Genomic DNA, 13,183 nt, shown 5'->3' with positions numbered 1-13,183 from the left:
AATGGGTACCTCATAAGGATGGGAAAGCCACATTAACTTGGTACGCCTTGTAGGCTGCAAGAGTTTATGATCCCCAGGGAGTTGAGATTAAAAATCTGATGTGCCATTGTGAAGGACATCTAGTGATCAGGGCATAACAAGGGGCCCTTGAGTAGGTGAACTGGCGAACTGGATATTGCTGCTACATAAATGTCTAGTGTAATATAGTATAACAGTATATTCCACTGTTGCCTTGCTAGGTGAGGAGTAAAGGCTTGTGTAACTAGTATCACTGATGCCTTGCTAGGTGAGGAGGGAAGGCTTGTGGAACTAGTATGAGCAATGTTAGGTGGGGAGGTAAGACTTGTGTAACTAGTATCACTGTTGCCTTGCTAGGTGAGGAGGGAAGGCTTGTGGAACTAGTATCACTGTTGCCTTGCTAGGTGAGGAGGGAAAGCTTGTGGAACTAGTATGAGCAATGTTAGGTGGGGAGGTAAGACTTGTGTAACTAGTATCACTGTTGCCTTGCTAGGTGAGGAGGGAAGGTTTGTGGAACTAGTATCACTGTTGCCTTGCTAGGTGAGGAGGGAAGGCTTGTGGAACTAGTATGAGCAATGTTAGGTGGGGAGGTAAGACTTGTGTAACTAGTATCACTGTTGCCTTGCTAGGTGAGGAGGGAAGGTTTGTGGAACTAGTATCACTGTTGCCTTGCTAGGTGAGGAGGAAGGCTTGTGGAACTAGTATGAGCATTGTTAGGTGGGGAGGTAAGATTTGTGTAACTAGTATCACTGTTGCCTTGCTAGGTGAGGAGGGAAGGTTTGTGGAACTAGTATGAGCAATGTTAGGTGGGGAGGTAAGACTTGTGTAACTAGTATCACTGTTGCCTTGCTAGGTGAGGAGGGAAGGCTTGTGGAACTAGTATCACTGTTGCCTTGCTAGGTGAGGAGGGAAAGCTTGTGGAACTAGTATGAGCAATGTTAGGTGGGGAGGTAAGACTTGTGTAACTAGTATCACTGTTGCCTTGCTAGGTGAGGAGGGAAGGCTTGTGGAACTAGTATCACTGTTGCCTTGCTAGGTGAGGAGGGAAGGCTTGTGGAACTAGTATCACTGTTGCCTTGCTAGGTGAGGAGGGAAGGCTTGTGGAACTAGTATGAGCAATGTTAGGTGGGGAGGTAAGACTTGTGTAACTAGTATCACTGTTGCCTTGCTAGGTGAGGAGGGAAGGCTTGTGGAACTAGTATCACTGTTGCCTTGCTAGGTGAGGAGGGAAAGCTTGTGGAACTAGTATGAGCAATGTTAGGTGGGGAGGTAAGACTTGTGTAACTAGTATCACTGTTGCCTTGCTAGGTGAGGAGGGAAGGCTTGTGGAACTAGTATCACTGTTGCCTTGCTAGGTGAGGAGGGAAGGCTTGTGGAACTAGTATCACTGTTGCCTTGCTAGGTGAGGAGGGAAGGCTTGTGGAACTAGTATGAGCAATGTTAGGTGGGGAGGTAAGACTTGTGTAACTAGTATCACTGTTGCCTTGCTAGGTGAGGAGGGAAGGTTTGTGGAACTAGTATCACTGTTGCCTTGCTAGGTGAGGAGGGAAGGCTTGTGGAACTAGTATGAGCAATGTTAGGTGGGGAGGTAAGACTTGTGTAACTAGTATCACTGTTGCCTTGCTAGGTGAGGAGGGAAGGTTTGTGGAACTAGTATCACTGTTGCCTTGCTAGGTGAGGAGGGAAAGCTTGTGGAACTAGTATGAGCAATGTTAGGTGGGGAGGTAAGACTTGTGTAACTAGTATCACTGTTGCCTTGCTAGGTGAGGAGGGAAGGCTTGTGGAACTAGTATGAGCAATGTTAGGTGGGGAGGTAAGACTTGTGTAACTAGTATCACTGTTGCCTTGCTAGGTGAGGAGGGAAGGCTTGTGGAACTAGTATCACTGTTGCCTTGCTAGGTGAGGAGGGAAGGTTTGTGGAACTAGTATCACTGTTGCCTTGCTAGGTGAGGAGGGAAGGCTTGTGGAACTAGTATCACTGTTGCCTTGCTAGGTGAGGAGGGAAGGCTTGTGGAACTAGTATGAGCAATGTTAGGTGGGGAGGTAAGACTTGTGTAACTAGTATCACTGTTGCCTTGCTAGGTGAGGAGGGAAGGCTTGTGGAACTAGTATCACTGTTGCCTTGCTAGGTGAGGAGGGAAGGCTTGTGGAACTAGTATCACTGTTGCCTTGCTAGGTGAGGAGGGAAGGTTTGTGGAACTAGTATCACTGATGCCTTGCTAGGTGAGGAGGAAGGCTTGTGGAACTAGTATCACTGTTGCCTTGCTAGGTGAGGAGGGAAGGTTTGTGGAACTAGTATCACTGATGCCTTGCTAGGTGAGGAGGGAAGGTTTGTGGAACTAGTATCACTGATGCCTTGCTAGGTGAGGAGGGAAGGTTTGTGGAACTAGTATCACTGTTGCCTTGCTAGGTGAGGAGGGAAGGCTTGTGGAACTAGTATCACTGTTGCCTTGCTAGGTGAGGAGGGAAGGTTTGTGGAACTAGTATCACTGATGCCTTGCTAGGTGAGGAGGAAGGCTTGTGGAACTAGTATCACTGTTGCCTTGCTAGGTGAGGAGGGAAGGTTTGTGGAACTAGTATCACTGATGCCTTGCTAGGTGAGGAGGAAGGCTTGTGGAACTAGTATCACTGATGCCTTGCTAGGTGAGGAGGGAAGGTTTGTGGAACTAGTATCACTGTTGCCTTGCTAGGTGAGGAGGGAAGGCTTGTGGAACTAGTATCACTGTTGCCTTGCTAGGTGAGGAGGGAAGGTTTGTGGAACTAGTATCACTGATGCCTTGCTAGGTGAGGAGGAAGGCTTGTGGAACTAGTATCACTGTTGCCTTGCTAGGTGAGGAGGGAAGGTTTGTGGAACTAGTATCACTGATGCCTTGCTAGGTGAGGAGGGAAGGTTTGTGGAACTAGTATCACTGATGCCTTGCTAGGTGAGGAGGGAAGGTTTGTGGAACTAGTATCACTGTTGCCTTGCTAGGTGAGGAGGGAAGGCTTGTGGAACTAGTATCACTGTTGCCTTGCTAGGTGAGGAGGGAAGGTTTGTGGAACTAGTATCACTGATGCCTTGCTAGGTGAGGAGGAAGGCTTGTGGAACTAGTATCACTGTTGCCTTGCTAGGTGAGGAGGGAAGGTTTGTGGAACTAGTATCACTGATGCCTTGCTAGGTGAGGAGGAAGGCTTGTGGAACTAGTATGAGCAATGTTAGGTGGGGAGGTAAGACTTGTGTAACTAGTATCACTGTTGCCTTGCTGGGTGAGGAGGTAAGACTTGTGTAATTAGTATCACTGTTGCCTTCCTAGGTGAGGAGGGAAGGCTTGTGGAACTAGTATCACTGTTGCCTTGCTAGGTGAGGAGGGAAGGTTTGTGGAACTAGTATCACTGTTGCCTTGCTAGGTGAGGAGGAAGGCTTGTGGAACTAGTATGAGCATTGTTAGGTGGGGAGGTAAGACTTGTGTAACTAGTATCACTGTTGCCTTGCTAGGTGAGGAGGGAAGGTTTGTGTAACTAGTATCACTGTTGCCTTGCTAGGTGAGGAGGGAAAGCTTGTGGAACTAGTATGAGCAATGTTAGGTGGGGAGGTAAGATTTGTGTAACTAGTATCACTGTTGCCTTGCTAGGTAAGGAGGGAAGGCTTGTGGAACTAGTATGAGCAATGTTAGGTGGGGAGGTAAGATTTGTGTAACTAGTATCACTGTTGCCTTGCTAGGTAAGGAGGGAAGGCTTGTGGAACTAGTATGAGCAATGTTAGGTGGGGAGGTAAGATTTGTGTAACTAGTATCACTGTTGCCTTGCTAGGTGAGGAGGGAAGGCTTGTGGAACTAGTATGAGCAATGTTAGGTGGGGAGGTAAGACATGTGTAACTAGTATCACTGTTGCCTTGCTAGGTGAGGAGGGAAGGTTTGTGGAACTATTATCACTGTTGCCTTGCTAGGTGAGGAGGAAGGCTTGTGGAACTAGTATGAGCAATGTTAGGTGGGGAGGTAAGACATGTGTAACTAGTATCACTGTTGCCTTGCTAGGTGAGGAGGGAAGGTTTGTGTAACTAGTATCACTGTTGCCTTGCTAGGTGAGGAGGGAAGGCTTGTGGAACTAGTATGAGCAATGTTAGGTGGGGAGGTAAGACATGTGTAACTAGTATCACTGTTGCCTTGCTAGGTGAGGAGGGAAGGCTTGTGGAACTAGTATCACTGTTGCCTTGCTAGGTGAGGAGGGAAGGCTTGTGGAACTAGTATGAGCAATGTTAGGTGGGGAGGTAAGACTTGTGTAACTAGTATCACTGTTGCCTTGCTAGGTGAGGAGGGAAGGTTTGTGGAACTAGTATCACTGTTGCCTTGCTAGGTGAGGAGGGAAGGCTTGTGGAACTAGTATGAGCAATGTTAGGTGGGGAGGTAAGACTTGTGTAACTAGTATCACTGTTGCCTTGCTAGGTGAGGAGGGAAGGCTTGTGGAACTAGTATGAGCAATGTTAGGTGGGGAGGTAAGACTTGTGTAACTAGTATCACTGTTGCCTTGCTAGGTGAGGAGGGAAGGTTTGTGGAACTAGTATCACTGTTGCCTTGCTAGGTGAGGAGGGAAGGTTTGTGGAACTAGTATGAGCAATGTTAGGTGGGGAGGTAAGACTTGTGTAACTAGTATCACTGTTGCCTTGCTAGGTGAGGAGGGAAGGTTTGTGGAACTAGTATCACTGTTGCCTTGCTAGGTGAGGAGGGAAGGTTTGTGGAACTAGTATGAGCAATGTTAGGTGGGGAGGTAAGACTTGTGTAATTAGTATCACTGTTGCCTTGCTAGGTGAGGAGGGAAGGTTTGTGGAACTAGTATCACTGTTGCCTTGCTAGGTGAGGAGGGAAGGTTTGTGGAACTAGTATCACTGTTGCCTTGCTAGGTGAGGAGGGAAGGTTTGTGGAACAAGTATGAGCAATGTTAGGTGGGGAGGTAAGACTTGTGTAACTAGTATCACTGTTGCCTTGCTAGGTGAGGAGGGAAGGTTTGTGGAACTAGTATCACTGTTGCCTTGCTAGGTGAGGAGGGAAGGTTTGTGGAACTAGTATGAGCAATGTTAGGTGGGGAGGTAAGACTTGTGTAACTAGTATCACTGTTGCCTTGCTGGGTGAGGAGGGAAGGTTTGTGGAACTAGTATCAGCAATGCTAAGCTATCTTTGATAGCAGCAACCAAACAATATATAGTATGGCAGTATTACAGCTGTGTAGCAGTGGTCTGAAGATAATCAAGTCTGGACCAGAAGATCCAGTGATCAACACCACAAGCATCAATCTATGCAAATGGAATACAAAGACATGCGGTAAACCCAGTCAGCGAGACTGATCAGCCGAGAACATACTATACACCCATTTTTGTTTTATCTTCCAACAAGCAAGGTGACTTGGGGACCTTTTCTGCCCTGGAATTCTCTGGCAGTATTCTGTCATGGCAACCAAGAAAGGAACAACTTCTAATGTACATACAAACCTAAGCTATATTCTCGTTGAAGAAATATACACTGAAATTTACAATCAGATTGCTATTTATGCATGGAAAACTTCTGTGGTTACTTTGTCAAAACTGTTGTGGACCTGTGCTGTGACATTTACTACAAGCACTAACAACAATCACATCTTTGAAACCCCAGATCAGACTTGTAAACCCAAGGTCATACTTACAAATCAAAAGTAAATAGTTAAAACCTATTCTTTGCAGAGAAAACTAGATCTAGTAAGACTTAATAGGGATAGTTAGATAAGTAAGGGGGCAACACAAAACTATGCATCAATAAGTCTGCATTTCACAAACAGACAAGTAATACAGCCTCTACCTGTGAGGAAAGGAATGACTTCAAATTTCAACTTCTTGTATTTCTTTAGTTTGAAAGTTGTGTTGCTAGTATGAGTATATTAATCAAGTAAGCAACAATTTGGTAGGTTTCCCAATTCTTCATCCATTTTCATAATTCTGTTTTTGATAATCTCTGTTTTATTACCTCATCTATCCATCCTCGGTAAAGATATCTATATTGAAACATTCAACAGAGAAAATAAATGAAGTAGAAACTCAGCAGCTCCTCCTTCCAGAGACAATACAGTTGGTACTTGCTGTGAAAGATCTTGTGCTTACCTGAGTAACACTGAGAGTGCTGGCATATGTCTGGATTCCTTTCATGACTGCCTCTGCCATGGCCTTGTACACCAGCATGAGGTACCTGAAAGTACATCGATGTTGAGTAAGTTGATGTTCTACCTCTTTACAACATGGCTACTACTGACCAGCATGTTACAGTTCAGTACACTGCTGACACTCTTGGGTTCAGTAGTACAATCATCTTTCATACACCACCTGAGCAAGATTGATACAAAACATGGTGACATCAGAACCTATTCCAAATTAATTTACCTGGGTCTTCTGCTCAGATATCAACAGAAGTCATGAATTTGTACATATTCAAACTGTTACAGAGAAGATGTCTGATCCCTTATGATTATTCAGCCACTAAAAGTTCACAGCACACAATTAAGTTAATGACATTGGTTAGCAAATTATATTTTGATGTACAGGTATTGTTCTTTCATTGGTGTGTAGTCTTTATTTCTGAATCCCTGTTGCAGAAACTGACCAGGCACAACGTGAAGAAATTACATGTACAGGTGAACTCAGGCATCTGTGTGTGTGTCAGCCGTGAAACTATAGCTACAGACTGTGGCTATGTCCCTATGACCTTCAGTCTCCTGACCTCATAACCTTACTGTTTTGTGTTTTTCATAAACTCCAATCATTTCTACATGTGGCTGAGATTTTTCAAGTAATGATGAGAATGATTGTCAGTGACACAAAACAGTTAGCCAGCCAAGACCCAACAAAGTGCCACAACTGAGGTAGTCAAAGTGATAAAAGCAGGTTTGCTCTAACACAAATGACTGACAGGTGTTGCAACAGAAGAAAACAGACATCCCTTTACCTAGTTGTTCCATATTTCCTAAGGGTGCATGATGTAAACAAAACATCAGTGTTACCCTGTGACCAAGCTGAGGATGCCACTCAGCACAAACTAACCCAGTTACCTGTTGGACCTAACCCTGCCCTCCAATACAGGTAAGGCTGACATAAAGGACAGCTGACAGCTGTCTTTGACTCTAACAAGATGGTTGGGTTAAAAATAATTTTTTGACACAATACACTCCAAAGTCCAAATGCATTGCTGATTCTGGAGTATTAGATCCAACTGGAGTAGCATGCTTCTGATTTGGTGGTGCAAAAATGTCCTCAACAGCTGAAATTACATCATCATTCTTTGCATAAGGCCTGACAGTTTTCTTCTAAAGTTTGATGAGTCAGTCCGACAGCGCCCAGTCAGGTAAAGACAGATGTTCCATGAGTTTCAAGCCACAGTGATGTACTTTGCCACTGTCAGACACTGTCTCCTAGAGATATAAGATGTTTCCTCTGCTCTGACTGTTGCTTAGTCTTTGGCAGATGGTGGGGCTGGGGATCACAGGCCATTACATAAATGCAGAATTACTCATCTTATATGGAGATAATCTGTGGGTGTGTGGGGTGATGATGATGAGGTTTTTGATGTTTTACATGACACAAAAGAGGTGGGGTGGGTTGGGGTGGAGTAAATATACATTGTGTACAAATTTTAAGGGGGAAACCCACAATGTACATGCTATAAAAATCCCCCCACCCTCTTCTTACACACATACATGCATGCTTGTATGCATGCGTACATGCACAAAGTCATAAATCATGAATGTGCCCTTATATCAAAGAAAATCTTGGCACTTTAATGCATGCAAGAATATGCCTGCAAGATCTCTTATGGTACATCTGCATCCTGTTAGCATTGAAAGTATTTGTACTTCATACATACCGACTTTCAAAAATGTTCAGTTATAGTGTTCCTTCATATAAAGGCTCAGAACATTTCAGTCATCCCTTGTAAAAATGGAGAACTTTTTACATCCAGTATTTAATATGACTTGACAAATATCCTAAGACACATGACTTTGTATTTAATTAATTATATTTGACAAGGGATAGAAAAACAATGTTGTCATTATTAAATCAATCTCTGGACAAAACTAGCTTTGATGCTTTTTGCCAGTATTAACATTAGTTTGCAACAATAAATTATCCTTTCCCCATGCAATGCCTTGATTGATGACACAGAAAGTTCTTCATTAAAGATTGCTTTTCCTTCACTTAATCCCCAATATGACTTACAGCGGGAGCCATTGAGCAGTGGGCGTATTGGGTTACTTTGCAGAATGTGAACAATACAATAACCATCAAATTGTGGAAGCCTGTCTCCAAACCTGTAGGAGACAAAACTGAGTATGAGATGATTAGCGTTTGCATGCAACAGACAGTATCAAAATCCTTGTTTCATCGATTCAACAGAGAATCATTCACTTCACAGAGTAAAACATGTAAATTGCTGGGCAGACAACCAGTAATTGATTGAAAGTTTTTAGTTTCCAATGAAGTAACCCTGAGCTAATGACAGATAACTATAATGAAGTATTTATCTAAGACCCCTGATGAACTGACATCATGTCTAAACAGGTGGTCATAGATCAACATCAGCCCTGTCCAGGCCCTTGTTGCTCCTTGTGCAGGAACAGGGAAACAACCATTACTTAATGGAAAGTGGCTTGTCACTGAAATATTGATTGAAGGGGTCATCTAAGTAATTTGAAAACTTTTTCCCTGTTTATGAGGAAAATTAAAGTACAAAGACATTTCTCAAAAAAAGAAAGGACAAAGTGTATGTGCTTCATACATAACCATAGTTATAATTAGCATATAAATGGAGGAAACAAAAAGTTCAGTGATGGAGGCCATTACTCGTTGGCTGTGTTCAGCTGTGGTTCTTCTCAGTGCCGCTATAGTTGGCAAGAAATGGCTTCAGTTAGAAATACCATAATGAAATGCAATCTTCACCCGAGCTCCATCACGAATGCCTCTTGTTATATTTGTCCCAAGTCCTTACACACAAAGTTGTGTCATGCCAACTTTTACTGAGTGAGTACACAGTGTAACAGATAACTATTTGTTACCTAAGGGAAATTAAACTAAAAAAAGAAACAAGTAAAAAAACCCAAATGCTTACCATTGAAAAAGGCTTTTGTAAAAAGTGGGGTGCAATTTTTTATGAAAGAGTTAGCTTTTAGTAATCATGTAGTTTTTTTTACAACAATCACAATGTATGTACACCTACTACTTGCTACCATCTGGAGAAACACTGTGTTCTTTACAGTATGTGTTAGTAATATATTTGATGCTTATCAAACTTGATCGGTGTTATTTGTAAATATGACCAATGATACTTGGAAGTATGGGAAAGGTGTCTAGATCAACATCAAAGTAGTTTTATTAAAATATGACAACAGTCAGTTAGCATCATTAAGTTATCTCCACTCCTAGTCCCAGTGGATGTTTCCATAAAAATGTCTTCAATGTAATGTTGCTTAAATGCTGATAAAAATGAAAGTTTTTCAAGTTGACAGATAGTATTTTGTATGAATGTGATTCTGAACAATGGGCATTACTTATGTTTTATCATCTACACTTTACTTTTCGTATCACAAGAAAGGGCCTGTGAAGATCCAGGTTAGAACTGGCCTCAAGAAACCAATATTTTACATAAGAGGTGACTACCAGGGTCCAGTGGTCAGGTCTGTTAACTTGGTTGGCACATGTCATTGTGTCCCAGTTGTGAAGATTGATGATCATGCTTTTGATCACTCAGTTACTGTTAGTGAGTGAGTTTACTTACACAGTGCTTTCAGCAATATGCCAGGAATATCATGGAAGGGAACTCCAGAAATGGACTTCCCACATTGTACTTATAATTATTTACAGACAGCTGCCATGATGAAGGAACATTGCTGAGTCCTTTATTAAACACCAACCAACCAGCCACTTGCAAGAAAAGGAATGAAATATGTTTAAAAAATTAACTGATTTGAACTGTGCCCATTTTTTCCTAAAATGAGAAGAATACTGATGAAACTCATTGCTAGCATGAATAATGAATCTGCAGAATCAGAAATGTGCTGTAAGCAAAATCCAACAGACAATATAATCACATGGTGTTTCACAGAGCTGTTTAATGAAGCTTTCACGGTGGGTCATGTTTTAGGGCAATGGTAAACAGCCCCTAGGGATTTTAGCTCTCCTTGCATGGCATGTTTTAAGGCAATGGGAAGTCCTCACAGGATGCAATATGCTAAATCATTCAGAGATTACTATCCACGCGGGAGAAAGTTGTGGCAGAAATTCTGTGACGAACAGATTAATTTTATTTCTTTTTGATGAAAAAGTTGATTTATTCTCCAACATTTTGCAGGTTTTTTACAAACTTCCATTATCCAGTCATGGCGTTGAAAAAAAACCACAGCTCGCAAGTTTCAAAATCCTAAGCTGCAGCCAAGGTAACTGAGGAAAGCATAAATATACTTGAGAGAGAAAGTCAGATCTATCACAAGAATGAAAGTGAAGGAGGAACATTGAAAGTGACATTCTCCAACAAACATTATCCCTAATGCAGCTTTCACCATATTTGCCCATAAAGAAAAGCAGCATCTTCTGTCAGGATACTTAAATTCCAGCCAAATGTAAGCAGGAGTGGTGTCTCCAGGAACCTACTCTCCAGCACTCAGCACATGGAAGCTGTTCATCTATCATGTGCCTTGCAGTATGGAGGTGTTACATCACCATTGATCCCTTTAACATGTTGTATAATGGAAGCCTCGCTGCAAGCTACTAGACCCTCTCTACAGAGCGATCTTATCGCTAAATCTGTTGTCAGCAAATGTTACAGAATGGTAGAGATGATGGTCTTAGCGCCATATCGCTTTGTGAAAAGGATCTTGGACTGTTAGGTCTCCAATCTGTGACAATGCTATCATCCATAATTCAGTACATGGCCATATTATCCTACATAAACACTGCATCTAGCCCAGTGTGTGGACATCCAGGCTGTTTATTGGTAGTGTGTAGTTAACTCTGTCTACTGTATGACGTATGCAGTTGGCTTCACAATTCAAATAGTGTACATCTTTTATGTAACTGACTATGTGTGGAAGCCAGGGGGGAATTCATATTGAAAATTGATGAATTCAGTCAGCTGTTTGTCTAGATCAAGAGACCGTTGGGAACTCTAATAATACAGATCATGTAATAAGATTGTTGGAATTCTCTTCTTTTCAATATTCTTTTCTCGAGAGATTTGTGAGGCATCTGACTCTTTTTATCATTATCAAACCTGAATACCAAATGTGAGAAATCACTTCATAATGCAATAAAACCTGAATCATTTCTGGAATATAACATAATTCTTAGCTTTTTTATTACATTTTTTTATTGTCAGGTTTTCTATCACAAGAACAGAACACACTTAAAATATAACCTTTAGCATTTCCTTGTCTGGTGTCTGGCTTCTTACAAGAATAAAATCTGGATATGACTTTTTAAATAAGACAGCAAATCTTTTGAAATGTGCCACTGAACAAACATATTATGAAAACAGTTATTTCTTTTTCTTCACATATCAGCATACAGGCCAAAAACATTTTCTCTACACATGTGATCACATGTCAGACATGTCTGTGTGTATGTTTACTGCTGTGAGTACACCAAATTCAGTGGTCAATATTGTGAGCAATGATTGTCAGCAAATGACAAGAACATGTCACGAACCAAATCATTTAGCTTGATCACCCAATCCATTATTGCTGAAGACGTAATTTTAACCTTGGGGGCATTTGCTGACAACATACCTAATACAGACTACAAGAACTTTATGGATACAAGCAGTGTCTTAAATATTATTTATGCAGGCAGATTTGCTACAAAACAAAGCAAGATTGCTTTAATTACTTCAGGAGCACACATAAGAGTTGTATACAAGTCTGGAGTAGACATCGTCAGCTTTATGTCAGTAACGCACACAGCAAGAGTCCCAAAATGTCATCACTTTTTTATTTGTATGTCCACAGAAATCTGTGTAATTTTCACTGAATTGTTTTATACAGGCTGTGTGTCTTGCTGCTGCAATAAAATATTTGGTATGCAGTTGAAAAGTGAATTTTATAGCACTACTTTCATTTGAATATTCATGTCTTATTGATATGTAAAATGTAACATACTTCAACAGAATATACCTCAGAGAAGGTACAGGGAGTGGAACTGGATGTGGATGTTGGAACTGGAAGTTCAAGATCTTGTGTGATCCATTCTATTAAAAGACTAAGCAATTCAGTACAATAGATTAGTTAATTATCCCATAAAGGTTTACGACTTCCATGGTTCCTTATTTAGATGAACATACAGGCATTATTGCCTTACCATCAAACCTAATATCTAGTTTCATTGTATTTGCCTATACTTCAATGTTTGGAGGGAATTCGTCCTGATTACTTGTCTTTGTGTTACCCATGACGTGCAGGATGGAGAAGTAATGAAATTTGACACAGAATGTAATTAAAAGTTTAAGATAAGTTTGTATCACTGACATCACTCTTGTGAACATGTGTTTGTTGTAGACTGTTTAATCAAGTTCACTGTACCAATCACTGTAACAGTGACTGTACTGTATAACTGCATGCAATGTGGTTATAAAAATGGATGGTCTCTCAGTACAGATCATTGCTGCACAGTGTTAGTATATCAATCCTCCTCCATTAGATTTATAACAGTGGCAGAGGCCAGGATGTACCAAATGTCTCCTTGCTGTGCAAAGGTTGCTGAGATTAGTAGTTTCTCTTACCACAGACAGGATCTGCTGATCACAGCACACATTATCATTCTAAGTTTTGCAAGACAATGACCGGGTTTAAGAAACCACCCACTCCACAAGTCCCTAATGGTGAATCCTAAAAATTAAGCCCAGAGGCAGAGTAGGTTAGAGACAACTGGTATTACACAATGAAAGGAGCTGATGTAAAAGGAAGAAAATGGTGTCCAGTTTTCAGTCATATACCTATTTCCCAACTTACCATGTGGCTGAACTTACACTGAGTGCAGGAAGGTGGTATGAAGGGGAGGGGAGAACATAGGCTGTGAGTGAGTGAGTGGGTGGGCGATTGAATATAGTTTTACGCCACTTGTTTGCAATATTCCAGCTAAATCATGGCAGTGGAACACCAGAAGAGGGCTGCTGGGATTAAGTGAGTG

At 41.7% G+C, this 13,183-nt stretch overlaps 1 protein-coding gene across 1 annotated transcript in view; it reads right to left on the bottom strand.

Moving 5' to 3' along the window:
• Positions 1-13,183, bottom strand: part of LOC137266022 (dynein axonemal assembly factor 9-like) — a 126,130-nt gene that overhangs the window by 20,932 nt on the left and 92,015 nt on the right. The window contains exon 16 of the mRNA XM_067801519.1: positions 6,122-6,206. Coding sequence (XP_067657620.1) covers positions 6,122-6,206 — 85 coding nt within the window. The remainder of the gene's footprint in view (positions 1-6,121; positions 6,207-13,183) is intronic.

Source organism: Haliotis asinina, chromosome 15, assembly GCF_037392515.1.
Source record: "Haliotis asinina isolate JCU_RB_2024 chromosome 15, JCU_Hal_asi_v2, whole genome shotgun sequence".
NCBI classification, from domain to species: Eukaryota; Metazoa; Mollusca; class Gastropoda; order Lepetellida; family Haliotidae; genus Haliotis; species Haliotis asinina.
The sequence above is the reverse complement of the archived record's forward strand: the minus strand, read 5'-3'. Positions and strand labels throughout refer to the sequence as shown.